Genomic DNA, 24,638 nt, shown 5'->3' on the forward strand with positions numbered 1-24,638 from the left:
CACATGGTTGATGATATTACTAGATATTATCTAGCGTGTCCTGAGCTGCATATAATCTGACTGAGCATACAAGCATACAATTATCTAAGTATCTGACTGAGCGGTGGAAGGCAGAAGCAGGCGCATAAACATTCATTTAAACAGCACTTTTGTGTGTTTTGCCAGCAGCTTTTCGTTGTGCGTCAAGCATTGCGCTGTTTTTGATTTCAAGCATATCAACTCCCGAGATGTGGCTGGTGTAACCGAAGTTAAATGGTTGACTAGTTAGCGCGCGCTAATAACGTTTCAAACGTCACTCGCTCGCTCGCTCTGAGCCTTGGAGTGGTTGTTTCCTTTGTTCTACATGGGTAACGCTGCTTCGAGGGTGGCTGTTGTCGTTGTGTTGCTGGTCCGAGCCCAGGGAGGAGCGAGGAGAGGGACGGAAGCTATACTGTTACACTGGCAATACTAAAGTGCCTATAAGAACATCCAGTAGTCAAAGGTTAATGAAATACAAATGGTAGAGAGAGAAATAGTCCTATAATTCCTATAATAAACTACAACCTAAAACTTCTTACCTGGGAATATTGAAGACTCATGTTAAAAGGAACCACCAGCTTTCATATGTTCTTATGTTCTGAGCAAGGAACTGAAACGTTAGCTTTCTTACATAGCACATATTGCACTTTTACTTTCTTCTCCAACACTTGGTTTTTGCATTATTTAAACCAAATTGAACATGTTTCAATATTTACTTGAGGCTAAATTGATTTTATTGATGTATTATATTAAGATACAATTAGTGTTCATTCAGTATTGTTGTAATTGTCATTATTACAAATAAAAAATTAAATTAAAAAAAGAAAATCGGCCGATTAATCGGTATTTGTCTTTTTTGGTCCTCCAATAATTGGTATTGGCGTTGAAAAATCATAATCATAGTCTCAACCCCGACCTGTGCAACTGGGTCCTGGACATTCTGACGGGACGCCCCCTGATGGTGAGGGTAGGAAACATCTCCACCTCGCTGATCCTCAACACTGGGCCCCACAAGGTTGCGTTCTCAGCCCTCTCCTGTACTCCCTGTTCACCCAAGACTGCGTGGCCAAGCACGCCTCCAACTCAATCATCAAGTTTGCAGACGACACTACAGTGGTAGGCTTGATTACCAACAATGACGAGATGGCCTACTGGGAGGCGAGGGCAATCGGAGTGTGGTGTCAGGAAAATAACCTCACACTCAACGTCAACAAAACAAAGGAGATGAACGTGGACTTCAGGAAACAGCATTGGGAGCATCCCCCTACCCACATCGACAGGACAGTAGTGGAGAAGGTGGAACGTTTTAAGTTCCTCGGCGTAAACATCACGGACAAACTGGAATGGTCCACCAACACTGACAGCATGGTGAAGGCACAACAGTGCCTCTTCAACCTCAGGAGGCTGAAGAAATTTGTCTTGTCACCAAAAACACTCAAACTTTTACAGATGCACAATTGAGAGCATCCTGTCGGACTGCATCACCGCCTGGTACGGCAACTGCTCCACCCACAAGCGTAAGGCTCTCCAGAGGGTAGTGAGGTCTGCACAACGCATCACCGGAGGCAAACTACCTGCCCTCCAGGACACCAACACCACCTGATGTCACAGGAAGGCCATAAAGATCATCAAGGACAACAACCACCCGAGCCACTGCCTGTTCACCCCGCTATCATCCAGAAGGCGAGGTCAGTACAGGTGCATCAAAGCTGGGACCGAGAGAATGAAAAACAGCTTCTATCTCAAGGCCATCAGACTGTTAAACAGCCATCACTAACATTGAGTGGCTGCTACCAACATACTGACTCAAATATCTAGCCACTTTAATAATTAAAAATTGGATGTAATAAATGTATCACTAGTCACTTTAAACAATGCCACTTTATATAATGTTTACATACTCTACATTGCTCATCTCATATTTATGTTCTGTACCATCTACTGCATCTTGCCTATGCCGTTCGGCCATCACTCATCCATATATTTATATGTACATATTCTTAGTCATTCCTTTGTTGTGAAATTGTTAGATAACTTGTTAGATATTACTGCATGGTCAGAACTAGAAGCACAAGCATTTCGCTACACTCGCATTAACATCTGCTAACCATGTGTATGTGACCAATAAAATTTGATTTCACATACTTTTCCCACCCTGCACTGTGAATGTTTACACGGTGTTCAATAAAAAAACATATAATTGTGTGTGTGTTATTAGTTTAAGCAGTGTGTGTGTTATTTAGTTTAAACAAATAAATACATTTTAAAATAAGGCTGTAACGTAACATTTTGAAAAAGTCAAGGGATATGAATACTTTCCGAATACAAAGTAGCTCCTACGCAGCGCTTATTCTCAATTAGCTTATTACGTCACTCATAAGTATCTCACATGAAGCTGGTCTGTATCTTTATGGTTCTGCTATGTAGCTCATAAGTAGCTGGTATGTAGTTTCCCGTCTTACTCACCACCACGATGTCAGGGTCAAGTTTGTGCATCTTGGCCAGGAAGAATCCCAGGAGAGTTCTCTCAGTGGCTGCTATCTCCACCTTACCATTCTGACAGAGAGGGCGAGAAAGAAATGAGAGGGTTGGGGGGGACGTCAGTGATCAAGTCAGAGGAGGAGAGGGACGCATTTCTATGTATTTGAACAGGGCTCTGACTCTCCACCTGCTAAAGGACAGGATTTCAGAGAAACCAGTGTGGTGTTGTTCTGTCATCACTCACCTTCTTCTTTACGGCATCCATGAAGTCATAGGGGAAGATACAGTCGGTGGGTTTACTGACCACTAAAACACACAAAGGACAGAACACTGAGTAAGCAAACATTTGAGACAGTGAAAAAAGCCAGAACATCCTTCCCCTCCCCTCCCACACAGGTTGTGACACCAACTCACCACAGAAGTGTGTCTGGTAGGGGGGTTGAGGGGGGGCCATGTCCAGGTGGAAACTGTGGTGGACCAAGGCAGCCAGGGACACAATCTAGGGATGGACAGGAAGCAGGAAATAATAGGTAAGGTTCAGGCCAGTTGCATCACTAATTATTTAGCCAAGTCTAATTAGTCAGAGTCACTATCACACACAATCACACCACACAGAGAGAGAGTCAGCGAGAGAGAGAAAGAAACAGGGTTCGTACAGACAGTGGCATGTTAAATTTAAGGACTTAAACACAAATATTCTAACAATCCCAACATTTTCCATACGCACAAAAGGCAGGGTTGAATCTACATTTGTCGGGCATTTTAACTCTCAATGTGACGTGGCACCTAATCATTCAGTTCTGTACCTGCCTGGCTGAGAGCCAGTGTGGGTGAAATGAGCGAGCTCACCTGGCAACCACAGCGTGAAATTCGCAAGACCAATATATTTTTTAAATATTTTTGATAAACATATTTGTCCATAATCTGTGCTCCTCTCAATTTAATTCAAGTACATTTCAAGCACCAACTTGAGAAAATGTCTGATTTTCAAGGTATTCCAGTACTTCAATTTCAGAGTGCCATATTGAAGTACTTTAAGCACTTTGAGCAAACCCTGGATAGAGAGAGAAGGTGGATGGTTTCAGAAAACTCCAGACATGTAGGGTTAATGTGTAACCATGGCTTTTCAGCCCTTTTGCTGCTCAGTGGCTGGAAAATGTGAAGAATATCATGCAAACACAGAGGTAACGGCTGTGGTGCAAAGGAGAGGGTGTAACCAAAGCTAATCTAACAGGCCATCAGATCACAGAAAACATATAAAAGATAACAGAAACATACGGTTTCTACCATAACAAACCATCCCTAACTTCCGGCGCCGACAGAGATGGCCGCCTCGCTTCACGTTCCTAGGAAACTATGCAGTTTTTGTTTTTTTACGTGTTATTTCTTACATTGGTACCCCAGGTCATCTTAGGTTTCATTACATACAGTCGAGAAGAACTACTGAACATAAGAGCAGCGTCAACTCACCATCAGTACGACCAAGAATATGACTTTCGCGAAGCGGATCCTGTGTTCTGCCTTTCACCCAGGACAACAAAATGGATCCCAGCCGGCGACCCAAAAAAACAACTTCGTAAAAGGGGGAAACGGAGCGGTCTTCTGGTCAGACTCCGGAGACGGGCACATCGTGCACCACTCCCTAGCATTCTTCTCACCAATGTCCAGTCTCTTGACAACAAGGTTGATGAAATCCGAGCAAGGGTAGCATTCCAGAGGGACATCAGAGACTGTAATGTTCTTTGCTTCACGGAAAGTCCTTCTGTTCACCTGATTTAGAATTCCTCACAATCAAATGTCGACCGCATTATCTACCAAGGGAATTCTCTTCGATTATAATCACAGCCGTATATATTCCCCCCCAAGCAGACACATCGATAGCTCTGAACAAACTTTATTTGACTCTTTGCAAACTGGAATCCATTTATCCAGAGGCTGCATTCATTGTAGCTGGGGATTTTAACAAGGCTAATCTGAAAACAAGACTCCCTAAATTTTATCAGCATATCGATTGCGCAACCAGGGCTGGAAAAACCTTGGATCACTGCTATTCTAACTTCCGCGATGCATATAAGGCCCTGCCCCGCCCTCCTTTCGGAAAAGCTGACCACGACTCCATTTTGTTGATCCCTGCCTACAGACAGAAACTAAAACAAGAAGCTCCCGCGCTGAGGTCTGTTCAACGCTGGTCCGACCAATCTGATTCCACACTCCAAGACTGCTTCCATCACGTGGACTGGGATATGTTTCGTATTGCGTCAGACAACAACATTGACGAATACGCTGATTCGGTGAGCGAGTTCATTAGAACGTGCATTAAAGATGTCGTTCCCATAGCAACGATTAAAACATTCCCAAACCAGAAACCGTGGATTGATGGCAGCATTCACGTGAAACTGAAAGCCCGAACCACTGCTTTTAATCAGGGCAAGGTGACCGGAAACATGACCAAATGCAAACAGTGTAACTATTCCCTCCGCAAGGCAATCAAACAAGCTAAGCGTCAGTATAGAGACAAAGTAGAATCTCAATTCAACGGCTCAGACACAAGAGGTATGTGGCAGGGTCTACAGTCAATCACGGATTACAAAAAGGAAACCAGCCCCGTCACGGACCAGGATGTCTTGCTCCCAGGCAGACTAAATAACGTTTTTGCCCGCTTTGAGGACAATACAGTGCCACTGACACAGCCCGCAACCAAAACATGCGGACTCTCCTTCACTGCAGCCGACGTGAGGAAAACATTTAAACGTGTCAACCCTCGCAAGGCTGCAGGCCCAGACGGCATCCCCAGCCGCGCCCTCAGAGCATGCACAGACCAGCTGGCTGGTGTGTTTACGGACATATTCAATCAATCCCTATCCCAGTCTGTTGTTCCCACATGCTTCAAGAGGGCCACCATGGTTCCTGTTCCCAAGAAAGCTAAGGTAACTGAGCTAAACGACTACCGCCCCGTAGCACTCACTTCCGTCATCATGAAGTGCTTTGAGAGACTAGTCAAGGACCATATCACCTCCACCCTACCTGACACCCTAGACCCACTCCAATTTGCTTACCGCCCAAATAGGTCCACAGACGATGCAATCTCAACCACACTGCACACTGCCCTAACCCATCTGGACAAGAGGAATACATATGTGAGAATGCTGTTCATCGACTACAGCTCGGCATTTAACACCATAGTGCCCTCCAAGCTCGTCATCAAGCTAGAGACCCTGGGTCTCGACCACGCCCTGTGCAACTGGGTACTGGACTTCCTGACGGGCCGCCCCCAGGTGGTGAGGGTAGGCAACAAAATTTCCACCCCGCTGATCCTCAACACTGGGGCCCCACAAGGGTGCGTTCTGAGCCCTCTCCTGTACTCCTTGTTCACCCACGACTGCGTGGCCACGCACGCCTCCAACTCAATCATCAAGTTAGCGGATGACACAACAGTGGTAGGCTTGATTACCAACAACGACGAGACGGCCTACAGGGAGGAGGTGAGGGCCCTCGGAGTGTGGTGTCAGGAAAATAACCTCACACTCAACGTCAACAAAACTAAGGAGATGATTGTGGACTTCAGGAAACAGCAGAGGGAACACCCCCCTATCCACATCGATGGAACAGTAGTGGAGAGGGTAGTAAGTTTTAAGTTCCTCGGCGTACACATCAGACAAACTGAATTGGTCCACCCACACAGACAGCATCGTGAAGAAGGCGCAGCAGCGCCTTCGGCTTGTCATCAAAAGCACTCACAAACTTCTACAGATGCACAATCGAGAGCATCCTGTCGGGCTGTATCACCGCCTGGTACGGCAACTGCTCCGCCCACAACCGTAAGGATCTCCAGAGGGTAGTGAGGTCTGCACAACGCATCACCGGGGGCAAACTACCTGCCCTCCAGGACACCTACACCACCCGATGTCACAGGAAGGCCATAAAGATCATCAAGGACAACAACCACCAGAGCCACTGCCTGTTCACCCCGCTATCATCCAGAAGGCGAGGTCAGTACAGGTGCATCAAAGCTGGGACCGAGAGACTGAAAAACAGCTTCTATCTCAAGGCCATCAGACTGTTAAACAGCCACCACTAACATTGAGTGGCTGCTGCCAACACACTGACTCAACTCCAGCCACTTTAATAAATGGGAATTGATGGGAAATGATGTCAAATATATCACTAGCCACTTTAAACAATGCTACCTAATATAATGTTTACATACCCTACATTATTCATCTCATATGTATACGTATATACTGTACCCTATATCATCTACTGCATCTTTATGTAATACATGTATCACTAGCCCTTTAAATATGCCACTTTGTTTACATACTCATCTCATATGTATATACTGCACTCAATACCATCTACTGTATCTTGCCTATGCCGCTCTGTACCATCACTCATTCATATATCCTTATGTACATATTCTTTATCCCCTTACACTTGTGTTTATAAGGTAGTAGTTTTGGAATTTTAGCTAGATTACTTGTTGGTTATTACTGCATTGTCGGAACGAGAAGCACAAGCATTGCTACACTCGCATTAACATCTGCTAACCATGTGTATGTGACAAATAAAATTTGATTTGATTTACACTAGCCGTAACAGGATTCCAATGGAGACCATCAGGGTTGTCGCATCCTAATAAAGGGTTTATTTGCTATCTGAAAATAAAAATGTATCTTATTGTATTTGAAGCCATATCCTTTCATATTTACCTACCTACAATAAAAAGGAAAGTAAAAAGGAGACCTTGTTAAGACAAGTGTTACACTACATGCAATGACATCCACTATCCATTTTGATTGGAATGTGCATTATCTATCTATGGGCTGATTGATTTGATAAGAGATGGGCCCATTGTTCAAGTGAATGACAGAATTAGTCATTTACTAGATTACTCACAGTGAGAGTGTAGCAATATAACTCATAGAATGGGAACATTGTCTCCTCAGACCGTGTCAATGCCATAGAATGGGAATATCTGTTCTAGTGTCTGAATGGGAATGTGTTCTATTAATTCTAATTCTATGGGTTAGTTAAAGGGGACTTGTTCCACATGTTAGTTCCACCTAGACTAAAAACTGCAACAAGAAAATAATAAATACATTTTTAATGACATACCTACAGTAGGAGAATAGGCTACCAGTGCAGCAAGTAAGCTTTCTTGACTTGGACTGTCGGAAATACATTTTTTTCAACACGTCTGACCTTTGTTTACCTGCTAAACAGCTGCTCTTTGTGAAAAAGAGTTTGGAGTTACCTTTCTAGCTAATAGACTATGTTAGAATTTACACTTCCTCTTCCAATTATAATTTATCTACCAAATCTGTTACATTTTAAAATGTTGATTACTTCTCCTTGCCATTATCATTCACCTGATAAGATGTTACATTTTCCCCCCGTTTAGGTATAATGGTTTGCCTGGGAGGGGGTCCCTGGGCAAGAGAAGGTTGAAAACCCCTGATCTTAACATATGACAGAGAGACAAACCTCGTTGTGGTGTGTCTTGGGGTTCTGTACAGTCTTCAGGCTGATGGACATGACAGTGAGAGGTGGAGGAGGCAGGTCTTTGACCACAGTGACCAGGTCACTACGCATCGCCACTGCTTCCACCTTACACCAGCTCACAGGCACGCTGCTCAACTCTACAGGGAGACAGGAGAGAGGGTTAGAGGTGTGTGTTGCTTGTTTGTGTGAGTGCGTGACTATGAGAGAGTGCGTGTGAACATCTGTGTGTCTCAGAACGTGTGTGTAGTCTTACGTGGGGTCTTGATGTCCAGCCAGCAGGGTCCTTTGATCTTCCTGCTGAGGAGGAAGTGCTCCAGGCTGGAGGTGTTGGTTCCAAACACCTTGGAGAAAGTCGCACCCTTGAGGTCCGAGGGCAGAGACGGATACTCAGCCTGCACAAAAAATACAATAACAATGGATAAGACATATATATATATATATATATAAATATATGAGAGAGAGAGCGAGAATACTCACAGAGTATCTGACTTCCAGGTACTCGGATTCTGTAGGGACGTCAGCGATCTCAAAGGCGTAGCTCTTCTCCACTTTCTACAGAGGGAAACAGAGAGCACAGTCAGCCTATCAACTAATCATTCAACCGAATCAGTCAACGTGTCTATAATAAACATACTAAGGAAGTCATGAAATGAACATTGGTTCCCATGTTAAGGCTACTTCCTGGTCTCTGCTAAGAAAGGGAAAGGAGTATACCTAGTCAGTTGTACAACTGAATGCATTCAACTGAAATGTGCCTTCCGCATTTAACCCAACCCCTCTGACATCATTCTGTAAGTCTAATCCTTCTCTATCTGGTCCTAGGGGAGACGGGCACAGACCTTGGACTTGAACTTCATGATCTTAAACTTCTCAGAGAGGTCATTGACCTCCTGGTAGACGTCCATCATCCCCACCGGAGTGTCTGTCTCCTCGCCTGTCTTTGGGTTCACCATCTGTCAATAACAACACACAACCAATAAGGAGACCCATTATAAAACACACAACCTACCAGAAGCGCAATCACAAAACACACAACACAGTATTAAGTGGAAACGTCAACCTTCCGTAATAAAGCTCAGAGACAGTTTGGGTCACAGTTGATTCCAATAGTAGTCTAACATGGTGTGAAAACGTGAATATTCTGGAGTAGATGATCATGTGACAGGAAACAGGACTCACGCGTTCGCGGGGCAGGAAGTGCATGGTCCTCTCGATGTTCTTCACTGACACACAGCAGCTGACGTGGGCCTTGGCTGACTCGATCCACACCTTACCAAATAGGTACACCACACCTGGAAAACACATTACATAACCATAAAATGACCACATCTTAACATGCCACATTTTGTTTGGGAAGGGCTCACTTTCTTGGTTGTTTTAGTGAGGATTCCTGGACATCTGATTGGTAATATGAACTCGGTTGGCTGTAATAGTCTATGGGTTAAGTAAGAACACACCTGTTTGGCTGTACTAGTCCATGGGTTTGGTAAGAACTCACCTGGTTGGCTGTATTGGTCCTCGAAGGCATCCAGCCAATAGAAGCGGAACATGAGCTCTCCCTCTGGCCCCTCGGCCATTGGGAGACGGCTGGGGTCGACTTGCACCTCCACGGGGGCCTCACTGTCCCCCTCCTCCTGACCCCAAGTCCCCCCCAGCTTGCCCCTCCTGGAGGAACAGGATAGATGGGCTAAAAAGGTTCTCATGATCCAATGGTTGCTACTGTAAACCAGTGGAACTAAAAATACTTGAAAGTCCTACTTAAGTAGCTTTTTGGGGCATCTGTACTTTACTATTTATATAGTAAATATATAAAGAAAATAATGTACTGTTTACTCCATACATTTTCCCTGATACCCAGAAGTACTCATTACATTTTGAATGCTTAACAGGACAGGAAAATGGTCTAATTCACACACTTATCAAGAGAACATCCCTGGTCATCCCTACTGCCTCTGATCTGGCGGACTCACTAAACACAAATGCTTCATTGGTCAATTACGTCTTGAGAGTTGGAGTGTTCCCCTGACTATCCATAATATAAAAGAAAGTCATGCCGCCTGGTTTGCCTCATATAAGGATTTTGAAATGATTTATACTTTTACATATTTTAGACATTTAATTTACTTTTGATACTTAAGTATATTTAAAACCAAATACTTTAACTCAAGTAGTATTTTACTGGTTGATTCACTTTTTCTTGAGTAAAAGTAAAGATACCTTAATAGAAAATGACTAAAGTATGAGTACTTTTCCCAACACTGATGTAAACACACACACACAAAGGTATTTGGCCTCGACTCATAGTATAACCCATAGAGATAGAAGACTAGTGCCCAAAAGCCTATTTCAGCATTGGCAGCGCCACCGTGGACTTTCACCATTTTTGAAGTAGTCAACTTGGTGGGACTTCATATGGGTTAAGGAAGGACCACATAATTCCTACTCAAGTCACCATGAGGGATCAGCCAATTAATTATACATGAGCAAACATTCCATAAATGCAGGTGCCAGTAAATCACCAACAATGACTTTATACCTGTTCAAACAGTATGCAGCCTTTCAGTTTGTTTGCCAACTCATAAAGTAGAAGAAAATTGACTACTTCAAAATAGAGATGGCCTCAATGGCACTGCCTGTGCTCTCACAGACACCATAATGGGACAGATACAATAATGCCATGTCTAGCAAAGTCTATGGTAGAACCACTAACAGGAGACAAGCAAGCAGACACACACTCACAGTAGGACCAGGTCCTGTGGTTCTGCTTTGGGTTCCACTTTAACAGCTGGTTTGGTCTCTGGCTCCTCCTCTTCATTTGCAGGCCCCTCCTTTTCCTGTTCAAGCCCCACCTCCATGGGTTCGTCAAAGTCCACCCCGTCAAACTGCAGAGAGTTGTCCTCTGGGAGAGAGGGGAAGGGAGAGAGAGATTGATTGAGAGATGGACAGACTGACAGCTATTGGGGAAAAGGCAGCGTTTCCCCTTGGATCGTTGGTGTGGCCAATGGTGCACTCTCCGACTGAACATTTTAGATGCCCTCTTAGCTGTGGAAACAATTTTGCTGTTTTAAAGGTAATTTCCCACAATTCTACTCATTTGGCCATGGGGCTGAGAGAAAATGTGCAGTTTTAAAGTAACTGTCATGTGAAATTCTCCCTTTTAAAAGTTAACATTCTGTTAAAAATAATGTTTTTGTTCTATACTCGTATGTGGCCAATGCATAAATTGGGAGAAAAAAATAAAAAGCACTTAAAAACCCCACCTCAAACTTCTATCTTAGAGCATTTCAATACTTGCTATTTCCTTACAGAATATGTCATATTCCTGAGGAAGATGAGCTGGCAAATCAGCGGTCTAGAAGAGGATGAGCTGGCCAATAAGCGGCTACACCATTCAAACAAAAAAAGCTGCATTTTAATATAATTATACTGAACAAAAATAAAACACAACATGCAACAATTTTTAAGATTTTATAAGGAAATCACTCAATTTAAATAAATGAATCAGGCCCTAATCTATAGATTTCACACAACTGGGAATACAGACACGCATTGGTTGGTCACATATCTTTAAAAAAAAAAAAAGTTTTTTAAAGTACGGGCGTGGATCAGAAAACAAGTCAGCATCTGGTGTGATCACTCTCTACTGTACAAGCTATCTCTAACTCTGAATACTCGACGATGAAAAGCCAACTGACAATTACTACTGAGGTGCTGACCTGTTGCACCCTCTACAACCATTGTGATTATTATGATTTGACCCTGCTGGTCATCTATGAATGTTTGAACATCTTGGCCATGTTCTGTTATAATCTCAACCTTCTGTTATAATCTCAACCCAGTTGATTGTGGCCCATGGACTGTTGTCCCACTCCCCTTCAATGGCTGTGCGAAGTTGCTGAATATTGGCGGGAACTGGAACACGCTGTATTACATGTCAATCCAAAACATGCTCAATGGGTGATCCCAAACATGCTCAATGGGTGACATGTCTGGTGAGTATGCGGGCCATGGAAGTACTGGGACAGTTTCTGCATCCAATAATTGTGTATAGATTCTTGCGACATGGGGCTGTGCATTATCATGCTGAAACATGAGTGGAGGCGACGGATGAATGGCGCGACAATGGGCCTCAGGATCTCATCACGTTATCTCGGGGCCTTCAAAATTGACAGATTTGAATGCAATTGTGTTTGTTGTCTGTAGCTTTTGCCTGACCACACCATAACCCCACCGCCACCATGAGGCACTCTGTTCACAACGTTGATATCAGCAAACCGCTCACCAACAACGCTTTACAGGTTGTCTGCCCTCTGCCCGGTACAGTTGAAAACCGGCTTCATCCGTGAACAGCACACTTCTCCAACGTGCCAGTGGCCATCAAAGGTGAGCATTTGCCCACTGAAGCCGATTACGACACAGAACTGCAGTCAGGTCAAGACCCTGGTGAGGGCAACGAACACGCAGATGAGCTTCCCTGACAGGGTTTCTGGCAGTTTGTGCAGAAATTCTTCTGTTGTGCAAACCCAGTTTCATCAGCTGTCAGGGTGGCTGGTCTCAGATGACCCCGCAGGTAAAGAAGCCGGGTGTGGAGAGAAATAATCTTTGCGTGTATGGAACATTTCTGGGATCTTTTATTTGAGCTCATGAAACATGGGACCAACAATTTACATCTTGTGTTTATATTTTAGTTCAGTGTACAATTTTTTGGAAGGAAAACTATTTCACTCATATTGTAAGTAATTATAGGTCATATATTATAGGATCCTGGAAACACTGGAAAGTTCCTATGCTATCCAAGTGATTCAAACATAAAATCAATGGCGGCCCCATGCCATTTTTTTTATTTGAAATTTTCTAGTTTTTATTCTGATGGTTGTTAGTTCTCAAACGTGATATTATTAAAAAATATATAGCGCCATTATATTTTCGACATACTTTATATCTGGTTTTAGTCGTTTAAGTTTACACTGAAAATGTTTTTACATCAGATCTTTTGGAGTAGCATCCACAATTTAGCAGAATATAGGGGAAACACTGAAAGGGTTAGCCGAGAGCTGGTTTACCAAAGAGATTGAAGGAAGAATCCAAACTATATTTTAGTAGTTAATTGCTTAGAAAACTGTTAATACCGTCCCAAATGTTTTGCATGTCAGCAGTGAAGTTTTCAAGATATTGGACTTTCAAGAAGCAAAAATGTGTCACATGCCACATCAAAAATGCATCATGATGTGGCAAGCGACACCTTGCTTCTTGAAAGTTTCACTGACATGCAAAAATGCAATTTCAGCCTGGGGTGCCTGGTCTTAATACAGTCCCCAAATGTTTTGCATCTACCTATCAATTTTGGTACATTAACATTAGTATTTCATTTTAAACATTAGTTTACCATTGTCATGACGTTGGCCTCTTTGGGTATAGCAAGCCCCATCCCCCTCTCCCCCTTCAACTAGGTTGCTGTGGTCAGAGAGACGTCGTAAATTCCTGAGAAGACCCTGCCACAGGGTCATAGAGGACAAAGGAATTCCTTCCACCTCACAGAACTTGAGGTACAAACAAATTTAATGTTCAAGAGAAAGTATAAAAGATCGGTGAAGAATCCAGCTACGAACTGGTCCGTTTGTCACAACTTGGGGAAGCTCATGGGAGACGGTGTAGCCACATTACCATAACGCTGTTTATATAATAGCCTCAGATATGAGGTTTACATCTAATTGTTGTATAAGATGAATGAGTGAGTATGATACTGTTTGTATTGAACTAAATCAGAGGACCGCCGCTGAGCCCAGTTAGGGTCAGACATCCTGGGACAGCCCTTCCGAATAAAACCCCCACTCGGGTTTTCGATCAGCAGACCGAGCTTACCTCAATTACGAGATGGCTAAAGGTTGCAGACCATGTTTTTATCCTTTAGGAAGAAGACAAAGGATGTAAACCATTGCTGAATCTTTTAACCATACCACGTGGTTAAACTCTTAGACTATCAATAGACATAATACGAACAAGTCTTTGATATTAATTACTAGTCTGCAGCTAGGAATTCGGTTCACTGAACGTGAAGAACGACAACCGCCGAAACATCCATTCTATAACGAAACGAATGAATGTCACTCTGAACTATCCACTATAACCACGAGAGAGAGAGACGGACAATTCTACAAAATAAATGAACTTTTCACCAGCGATCAAGACAACACACTGAGCGTAAATATATATATTGATTGCAATTGTTCCCGAATGAGTGAGCGTTCATGTGCAAAGGATTAGCATTTCAATTGTTACAATTATCACTTTGTAGTGACTTCTTAGTTGACCCCCACTTCCCCTTTTGTCTAACATGCCGCCATGCCGGTTTAGCCCACTAGGGCACATTCTCATTTCATGTAACCACATTTACCTTGTTTGTTTGTTTGTTTATGCATTTCTGTGAATTACTTAGTTAGTAATAAATAAATCATTTAAGACAATTGATGTATGGATGACTCATAGTGAAGACCGGGTTCGTGCAGATAACCAACAATTTACGACTTTGGAATGAGACTAAAGTGAGGTAAAGTAAATAATTAATTAATTCGAAGACTAATTGATCAGATAAAATATCTGAAAAGTTCTTTTAGGAAATTATAACTTTGTAATCTGAATATTTTTCCTTGGTGCCCCAACTTCCTAGTTAATTACATTTACAGGATTAATCAGTTGAACGCGTAATTCTAATTACAGAGAATCTTTGATAAAAACTATGTCTTCAATTTAATGATAGGAAAGACACGACACCATACTACTGTCAACGTTATGAATTTCTACCACTTTAAAATGGACATACAGCAAACATTTCAAAGCTAACTACATTGAATTACATAATTTCAAAGGCCATTTCAAAGAGAATGTTACAAACTGGACTACATTTAGTAACTTACTTTGAAGGGACAGTGATTGGGTCTAAATAGGCATTTGGTAGTCTTAATTCAGTGTACTTATCTTTAACTGACGTTTCCTGAAAGTCAAGACTCATCCCACAACTAATTTCTCTAATCTTCAGAAGCATCTGCATCCACCAAATGTTGTGTGGACAAAATTCCTGTCATTCCCGTGAAGAAAAGACAAATACAGGGGGCAGAGATTGGGGTGCCTTGTGAGAATTTATTGGCGAGTGGTCAATCCACCTCTACCATCCATTCTATTGGCCAACATGCAATCACTGGAGAATAAACTGGATGATCTCCGTTCGAGAGTATCCTACCAACAAGACATGTAATATCTTATGTTTCACAGAGTCGTGGCTGAACGACGACACGGATAATAAACAGTTAGCTGGGTTTTCCGTGCATCGGCAGGACAGATCAACTACGTCTGGTAAGACGAGGGGTGGGGGTGTGTGTCTATTTGTCAATAACAGCTGGTGCACGATGCCTAATATAAAGGAAGTCTCTAGGTATTGCTCGCCTGAGGGAGAGTACCTCATGATAAGCTGTAGACCACACTATCTACCAAGAGAGTTCTCATCTACATTATTCGTAGCCGTCTATTTACCACCACCGATGCTGGCACTGAGACCGCACTCAACCTACTCTACTAAGCCATAAGCAAACAAGAAAATGCTCCCTTGCCCTCCATTTGGAAAATCTGACCATAATTCTATCCCCCTGATTCCTGCTTACAAACAAAAACTAAAGCAGGAAGTACCCGTGACTTGCTCAATACGGAAGTGGTCAGATGACACGGATGCTACACTACAGGACTGTTTCGCTAACACAGACTGGAATATGTTCGGGGATTCATCCAATGGCATTGAGAAGTACACCACCTCAGTCACAGGCTTCATCAATAAGTGCATCAACGACGTCGTCACCACAGTGACCGTACGTACATGTCCCAAACAGAAGCCATGGATTACAGGCAACATACGCATTGAGCTAAAGGCTAGAGCTGACGCTTTCAAGGAGTGGGACACTAATCAGGATTTTTTTAAATTATTTTTAAACACGCTATGTCCTCAGACGAATCATCAAACAGGCAAAGCATCAATGCAGGAGTAAAATTGAATCCTACTACACCGGCTCAGACACTCGTCAGATGTGGCATGGCTTAAAAACTATTATGGACTACAAAAGGGAAACCCAGCCGCGAGCTGCCCAGTGACGTGAGCGAAATGCCCTTTATGCTCGATCCTCAAAAGCTCTACAACTGCACCATCGAGAGTATCCTGACCGGTTGCATCACCGCCTGGTATGGCAACTGCTCGGCATACGACCGACCGTAAGGCGCTACAGCGGGTACTGCGTACAGCCTAGTACATCACTGGGGCCAAGCTTCAGCAATCGAAGGATCTGTATACGAGGCGGTGTCAGAGGAAGGCCCAAAAAATTGTCAGACTCCAATCACCCAAGTCATAGACTGTTCTCTCGGTTACCGCACGGAAAGCGGTACCGGAGCACCAAGTCTAGGTCCAAAAGGCTCCTTAACAGCTACTACACCCAAGTCATAAGACTGCTGAACAATTAATCAAATGGCCACCCGGACTATATACATTGACAACCACCACCCATTCTATTTAGTAAATATTTTCTCAACTTTATATCTTGAACTGTATTGTTGGTTAAGGGCTTGTAAGTAAGCATTTTACGGAAAGGTCTACACCTGTTGTATTCGGCACGTGACAAATAAAATATAATATGATCGCCGATTTAAACCAAATGCTAGATTAAAAAGCACTTTAGATTTATATTTTTAGTCTAGAACTAGGCTTAATCTGGGTCCAGGAAACCAGCCCAGCGAGTGCTAGATGAACTCCTAGTCTGATTTCTCACCCTCCTCAATTTCTTCCACCTTCACTCTCTTCTTCTCCACGGGGACGGAGGGCCTGGAGGTGGGGAGGCGGGAGGGCACCCGGGGAGTCAGCTCACCAGGAGGAGGGTGTTTCACCTTTGACCCCTGGGCAGATGGAGACTCCTGCAATGGAGGGAAGTGACACATTACAACAGGAAGAAGACCTGGGGTGTACTCAGTAACATTTGGCCTTAATGGAATATAAGAGGGGGCAGGGATCAATGGAGAGAGAGAGAAGTGTACCTTAGGGGATTGAGTTTTGATGGAGAAGGGGTTCATGGTAGTTCCGAGGGCCTTCTTCTTCTTCAGAGTGACGACCGGAGGAGTCAGGGGTGACGGCCTCTGAAAGAGGGGGCAGATGGAGACACTCAGACACACTGATAGCGTATTCTCCCCCAGTGAGTCCATGTCTTCGTGAAAAACAATCAAACAACAAGCTGAAATCTAAGCATCTACCAAATGATCTAGCTGAACTTGGTTTAAGAGAGGGGAATTACAGGAGCTGGACTAAACCATACACAGCAACTTGACAAAAAAAATATTAAGGCTGAAGCGTTGTTGAACCACTTGCGGAGTAAACTTCATGTGTGAGTGAGCTGACATGCACTATTTTTTCCCCGCTATGAGAAGGTGTGGAGGTTGACAGGACAGGAGAGACTGACATCAGAGTGCAGGTCCTGTAGAATGTCCCCTAGTAGGTCATCTTTGGACAGGTCCACATCTTTCTGTAAGAGACACAAAACACACAATCCTGGTTCAATTACAAAAAAGAAACAAATGGACTAGAACACTAACTATTGAGTGTTTTGGATTGCATGTATAGGGTCACAGAGGCTGAGAAACACACACCCATGATTAGCGAAGCGACTTTTGATAAACAGGTGCACAAATACAAACACTCACCTCAGCAGGTTTCTTGACGTTGCTGTTCATGAAGAGGTTTTTGATGCTGTTGGGTTTGGCCACCGCTGCTTTCTTAATGTTATTCTTAGAGTCTGCTCCCTTAGCGCCTGCTTTACCTACACACAAACAAACAATAATTAGGCTGGAGACACACACAGGCTTGTTTTCACACAGACACACAAACGCACACATGGTTCCTACCTTTGGCGCCTTTCTCTAACACATCATCCGCCAAATCCTCGTCAAAGATTTCTCTCCCATCCTCCACATACCCTGTGCCATCTGAGAGAGAGAGAACTTGCTATAACTTGGGACTGAGAAGACAGAAAGGTCCTGAAGGTAATTTCAGACCAACTCACCATCATCAATGATCCAGTCATCATCCTGCCTTTCTCTCACCATCCGAGAGTACTGTTCCTCATCCACCTCCTCATACACACTGGTCAAATCCTCCACCTACACACAGCACACACAGATTCCACACACATGTTAAAACAAGGCTTGGCTATAACACCCACACGATAACGTACACTCTACAACTTGTTCACTTAACACACAGATTAAAAGGGGCGGACACAAACACACCTCTGTCAGATCAGGACTTGGACAACACACACACACAACTCTCACCTCATATTTGACTTTCTCTCCCTTCTTGGCCCTCTTGAGCTGCTCCAGAGCTGACTTCCTCCCTGTCTTCTCCTTCTTCTCCCTCCTGGAGCGACCCACTGCCAGGCCGCAGTCATTCTCTGGAGAGAGAAAACAGGAAGAGAGTGAGGGGTGAGAGAGAGATGGAGGGAGAGATTGAGATGGAGGGAGCATAAAATATGGGGGAAGAAAGGGGCAGAGAGAAAGCAGAAAGAGTTAAAGACGAGAGTTCAAAACCCAGTTGTTCTCCTACAGGCATTTCAGGCAAGTGACTGCCAGCTTTTAAAGAGATTCTCCGGGTACTGTTGTATATATTTTTGGCCAGTAGAAAGTAGCACTCAGGAGTGGTCGCTGAAAATGGTGTATTACTTCACATGGTTCACCAACTACTTCTCTGATAGAGTTCAGTGTGTCAAATCGGAGGGTCTGCTGTCCGGACCTCTGGCAGTCTCTATGGGGGTGCCACAGGGTTCAATTCTTGGACCGACTCTCTTCTCTGTATACATCAATGAGGTCGCTCTTGCTGCTGGTGAGTCCCTGATCCACCTCTACGCAGACGACACCATTCTGTATACTTCCGGCCCTTCTTTGGACACTGTGTTAACAACCCTCCAGGCAAGCTTCAATGCCATACAACTCTCCTTCCGTGGCCTCCAATTGCTCTTAAATACAAGTAAAACTAAATGCATGCTCTTCAACCGATCGCTACCTGCACCTACCCGCCTGTCCAACATCACTACTCTGGACGGCTCTGACTTAGAATACGTGGACAACTACAAATACTTAGGTGTCTGGTTAGACTGTAAACTCTCCTTCCAGACCCATATCAAACATCTCCAATCCAAAGTTAAATCTAGAATTGGCTTCCTATTTCGCAACAAAGCATCCTTCACTCATGCTGCCAAACATACCCTTGTAAAACTGACCATCCTACCAATCCTCGACTTTGGCGATGTCATTTACAAAATAGCCTCCAATACCCTACTCAACAAATTGGATGCAGTCTATCACAGTGCAATCCGTTTTATCACCAAAGCCCCATATACTACCCACCATTGCGACCTGTACGCTCTCGTTGGCTGGCCCTCGCTTCATACTCGTCGCCAAACCCACTGGCTCCATGTCATCTACAAGACCCTGCTAGGTAAAGTCCCCCCTTATCTCAGCTCGCTGGTCACCATAGCATCTCCCACCTGTAGCACACGCTCCAGCAGGTATATCTCTCTAGTCACCCCCAAAACCAATTCTTTCTTTGGCCGCCTCTCCTTCCAGTTCTCTGCTGCCAATGACTGGAACGAACTACAAAAATCTCTGAAACTGGAAACACTTATCTCCCTCACTAGCTTTAAGCACCAACTGTCAGAGCAGCTCACAGATTACTGCACCTGTACATAGCCCACCTATAATTTAGCCCAAACAACTACCTCTTTCCCAACTGTATTTAATTTTTATTTATTTATTTATTTTGCTGCTTTGCACCCCATTATTTTTTATTTCTACTTTGCACATTCTTCCATTGCAAAACTACCATTCCAGTATTTTACTTGCTATATTGTACTTACTTTGCCATCATGGCCTTTTTTGCCTTTACCTCCCTTCTCACCTCATTTGCTCACATTGTATATAGACTTGTTTATACTGCATTATTGACTGTATGTTTGTTTTTACTCCATGTGTAACTCTGTGTCGTTTTATCTGTCGAACTGCTTTGCTTTATCTTGGCCAGGTCGCAATTGTAAATGAGAACTTGTTCTCAACTTGCCTACCTGGTTAAATAAAGGTAAAATAAAATAAATAAATAAAAACATATTTGCAGATAAAGTAAGGACACCACATCATAGCGCTCTCTCTGCTGTTTCTACTGAGCTGTTGAGAGCCGCTCTGCAACCTCATTGGATTACGCTGGGTAGGCCTCTTGCTAGAAGACAAACGCGAGGGGCTGAAGCTCATTGGCTAGAACTCTTAATTGCTGGGGGTGGCTGACCTGGGTGGGGAATTAAGGGAAAATGGCGTCCAGCAAAGCTCCAAGAAAAGTTCCTCTCAAACTAGGGATTTTGTGGCTAATTGAGGTAAAACATTAGTTATGCGCATATATTATACATGTATGAACTACAGAGACACGTTTAGCTCAAAGCGGGAGTTATAATAAAAATACTTTTGTCGCCAAAGTACCAGCGGAGTATGTCTTAAAGTATAAAATGTCAACATCACAGTAGCTAAATGGCCAGTTAACTGTGGGTAATTATGCAATTTATGAACATTCGGTGTTAATTTAATGGCACGTAGCTAGCTAAATGTAGTCATTCTATTCGTGAGTTGCTTGCTTTGTTGTTGGCCCGCGATAGTTAGCTGACAGCTTGTTGGCTAAATCGTGTCGGGTATTCACGCTAGCTTGTTTGCAGTAATATTCCGGTCAGACTCACCGCCGTCCGGGTTGTCCACGTCCTTCTCTGGCTTAGAAACCGGAGACATTGCTATTTATTTCAAATGTATTGATAACCTTCAGCTCTTTTTTGGTAGCTAGCTTCACAGTTCAACACAACAGAAGATTTCGCGCCAAAGCTCCTTCCCGGTGAAAGTCATATGCAGGAAATGACGCAAAAAGAAAGCAACCAATCAGAATATCGCCGGAGTTTCGATTCTTGGCATGGAAATGTGGTTCAGTGTCCGCTTGATGGCGATGTTGTTTCATAGTCCATGGAGCCTACAGTAATGTTTGCAATGTCTTCATCACGTTATTAGTCTGGGCTGGGGTCGGGACTATAAGCAGTGGTGGGAAAAGGACTCAATTGTCATACTTAAAAGTGAAAGTGAAGATACCTTAATAGAAAATGACTCAAGTAAAAGTGAACGTCAACCAGTAAAATACTACTTGAGTAAAAGTCTAAAGTATTTGGTTTTAAATGTACATAAGTGTCAAAAGTAAATGGAATTGCTAAAATATACTTAAGTATCAAAAGTAGAAAACATTTCAAATTCCTTAGAAGGCACACATTTATAAAATAGATACTCTCCAACATAATTTACAAACAAAGCATTTGTGTTTAGTGAGTCCGCCAGTTCAGAGGCAGTAGGGATGACTGGGGATGTTCTCTTGATAAGTGCGTGAATTGGACCATTGTTCTGTCAAAATGTAATGAGTACTTTTGGGTGTCATGAAAAATGTATGGAGTATAAAGTACATAATTTCCTTTAGAATGTAGTGAAGTAAAAGTTGGCAAAAATATAAATAGCAATGTAAGGTACAGATACCCCCAAAAATGACTTAAGTAAACATACTTTAAGGTACTACTTAAGTACTTTACACCAATGAATGTTGTTCATGGTGAGTTTGTTTATTACTTGCTTCATCAAGAACACTCGTGCTCTTGGTCTCTCTCTCAATTCAGTTCAAAGGGCTTTATTGGCATGGAAACATGTTTACATTGGCAAAGCAAGTAAAATAGATAAACAAAAGGGAATTAAACAATAAATGAACAAAAGTTCCAAAGGAATAGAGACATTACAGATGTCATATTTAGGCTATATACTGTGATGTAACGATGTGCGAATAGTTAAAGTACAAAAGAGAAAATAAATAAACATAAATATGGGTTGAATTTACAATGGTGTTTGTTCTTCACTGCTTGCCCTTTTCTTGTGGCAACAGGTCACAAATATTGCTGCTGTGATTGGACACTGGTATTTCACCCAATAGATATGGGAGTAAAGGTTGACCGATTAATCGGAATGGCTGATTAATTAGGGCCAATTTCAAGTTTTCATAATAATCGGTAATCTGCATTTTTGGACACCGATCATGGCCGATTACATTGCACTCCACGAGGAGACTGTGTGGCAGGCTGACTACCTGTTAAGCGAGTGCAGCAAGGAGCCACGGTAAGGTGCTAGCTAGCATTAAACACATCTTATAAAAAACAATCAATCTTAACATAATCACTAGTTAACTACACATGGTTGATGATATTACTAGGTTAACATGTTAGCATGTCCTGCGTTGCATATAATCGATGCGGTAACTTGGTTCACCCCAGACCTGACTGCCCTCGACCAGCACAAAAACATCCTGTGGCGGACTGCAATAGCATCGAATAGTCCCCGTGATATGCAACTGTTCAGGGAAGTCCGGAACCAATACACGCAGTCAGTCAGGAAAGCTAAGGCCAGCTTCTTCAGGCAGAAGTTTGCATCCTGTAGCTCCAACTCCAAAAAGTTCTGGGACACTGTGAAGTCCATGGAGAACAAGAGCACCTCCTCCCAGCTGCCCACTGCACTGAGGCTAGGTAACACGGTCACCACTGATAAATCCATGATTATCGAAAACTTCAATAAGCATTTCTCAACGGCTGGCCATGCCTTCCGCCTGGCTACTTCAACCTCGGCCAACAGCTCCGCCCCCCCCGCAGCTCCTCGCCCAAGCCTCTCCAGGTTCTCCTTTACCCAAATCCAGATAGCAGATGTTCTGAAAGAGCTGCAAAACCTGGACCCGTACAAATCAGCTGGGCTTGACAATCTGGACCCTCTATTTCTGAAACTATCTGCCACCATTGTCGCAACCCCTATTACCAGCCTGTTCAACCTCTCTTTCATCTCGTCTGAGATCCCCAAGGATTGGAAAGCTGCCGCAGTCATCCCCCTCTTCAAAGGGGGAGACACCCTGGACCCAAACTGTTACAGACCTATATCCATCCTGCCCTGCCTATCTAAGGTCTTCGAAAGCCAAGTCAACAAACAGGTCACTGACCATCTCGAATCCCACCGTACCTTCTCCGCTGTGCAATCTGGTTTCCGAGCCGGTCATGGGTGCACCTCAGCCACACTCAAGGTACTAAACGACATCATAACCGCCATCGATAAAAGACAGTACTGTGCAGCCGTCTTCATCGACCTCGCCAAGGCTTTCGACTCTGTCAATCACCATATTCTTATCGGCAGACTCAGTAGCCTCGGTTTTTCGGATGACTGCCTTGCCTGGTTCACCAATTACTTTGCAGACAGAGTTCAGTGTGTCAAATCGGAGGGCATGCTGTCCGGTCCTCTGGCAGTCTCTATGGGGGTGCCACAGGGTTCAATTCTCGGGCCGACTCTTTTCTCTGTGTATATCAATGATGTTGCTCTTGCTGCGGGCGATTCCCTGATCCACCTCTACGCAGACGACACCATTCTATATACCTTCGGCCCGTCTTTGGACACTGTGCTATCTAACCTCCAAAAAAGCTTCAATGCCATACAACACTCCTTCCGTGGCCTCCAACTGCTCTTAAACGCTAGTAAAACCAAATGCATGCTTTTCAACCGGTCGCTGCCTGCACCTGCATGCCCGACTAGCATCACCACCCTGGATGCTTCCGACCTAGAATATGTGGACGTCTATAAGTACCTAGGTGTCTGGCTAGACTGCAAACTCTCCTTCCAGACTCATATCAAACATCTCCAATCGAAAATCAAATCAAGAGTCGGCTTTCTATTCCGCAACAAAGCCTCCTTCACTCAAGCCGCCAAGCTTACCCTAGTAAAACTGACTATCCTACCGATCCTCGACTTCGGCGATGTCATCTACAAAATGGCTTCCAACACTCTACTCAGCAAACTGGATGCAGTCTATCACAGTGCCATCCGTTTTGTCACTAAAGCACCTTATACCACCCACCACTGCGACTTGTATGCTCTAGTCGGCTGGCCCTCGCTACATATTCGTCGCCAGACCCACTGGCTCCAGGTCATCTACAAGTCTATGCTAGGTAAAGCTCCGCCTTATCTCAGCTCACTGGTCACGATGGCAACACCCATCCGTAGCACGCGCTCCAGCAGGTGTATCTCACTGATCATCCCTAAAGCCAACACCTCATTTGGCCGCCTTTCGTTCCAGTACTCTGCTGCCTGTGACTGGAACGAATTGCAAAAATCGCTGAAGTTGGAGACTTTTATCTCCCTCACCAACTTCAAACATCAGCTATCTGAGCAGCTAACCGATCGCTGCAGCTGTACATAGTCTATTGGTAAATAGCCCACCCTTTTCACCTACCTCATCCCCATACTGTTTTTATTTATTTACTTTTCTACTCTTCTGCACACCAATATCTCTACCTGTACATGACCATCTGATTTTTTATCACTCCAGTGTTAATCTGCAAAATTGTAATTATTTGCCTACCTCCTCATGCCTTTTGCACACATTGTATATAGACCCCCCCTTTGTTTTCTACTGTGTTATTGACTTGTTAATTGTTTACTCCATGTGTAACTCTTTGTTGTATGCTCAC

The 24,638-nt window shown here is 43.7% G+C and overlaps 1 protein-coding gene across 1 annotated transcript in view; it reads right to left on the reverse strand.

Moving 5' to 3' along the window:
- Positions 1 to 20,971, reverse strand: part of pola1 (polymerase (DNA directed), alpha 1) — a 99,138-nt gene extending 78,167 nt beyond the window's left edge. The window contains exons 1-18 of the mRNA XM_020509031.2: positions 20,799 to 20,971; positions 18,358 to 18,476; positions 18,087 to 18,183; positions 17,929 to 18,009; positions 17,728 to 17,843; positions 17,487 to 17,549; positions 17,068 to 17,166; positions 16,806 to 16,947; positions 10,741 to 10,900; positions 9,500 to 9,666; positions 9,181 to 9,293; positions 8,841 to 8,954; positions 8,479 to 8,553; positions 8,255 to 8,393; positions 7,984 to 8,138; positions 2,914 to 2,998; positions 2,744 to 2,805; positions 2,485 to 2,574 (exon numbers count right to left, since the gene is read on the reverse strand). Coding sequence (XP_020364620.1) covers positions 2,485 to 2,574; positions 2,744 to 2,805; positions 2,914 to 2,998; positions 7,984 to 8,138; positions 8,255 to 8,393; positions 8,479 to 8,553; positions 8,841 to 8,954; positions 9,181 to 9,293; positions 9,500 to 9,666; positions 10,741 to 10,900; positions 16,806 to 16,947; positions 17,068 to 17,166; positions 17,487 to 17,549; positions 17,728 to 17,843; positions 17,929 to 18,009; positions 18,087 to 18,183; positions 18,358 to 18,476; positions 20,799 to 20,847 — 1,926 coding nt within the window. The 5' untranslated portion in view covers positions 20,848 to 20,971. The remainder of the gene's footprint in view (positions 1 to 2,484; positions 2,575 to 2,743; positions 2,806 to 2,913; positions 2,999 to 7,983; positions 8,139 to 8,254; positions 8,394 to 8,478; positions 8,554 to 8,840; positions 8,955 to 9,180; positions 9,294 to 9,499; positions 9,667 to 10,740; positions 10,901 to 16,805; positions 16,948 to 17,067; positions 17,167 to 17,486; positions 17,550 to 17,727; positions 17,844 to 17,928; positions 18,010 to 18,086; positions 18,184 to 18,357; positions 18,477 to 20,798) is intronic.
- Positions 20,972 to 24,638: the final 3,667 nt, after the last annotated feature.

This window comes from Oncorhynchus kisutch, linkage group LG18 (assembly GCF_002021735.2).
Source record: "Oncorhynchus kisutch isolate 150728-3 linkage group LG18, Okis_V2, whole genome shotgun sequence".
Classification (NCBI taxonomy): Eukaryota; Metazoa; Chordata; class Actinopteri; order Salmoniformes; family Salmonidae; genus Oncorhynchus; species Oncorhynchus kisutch.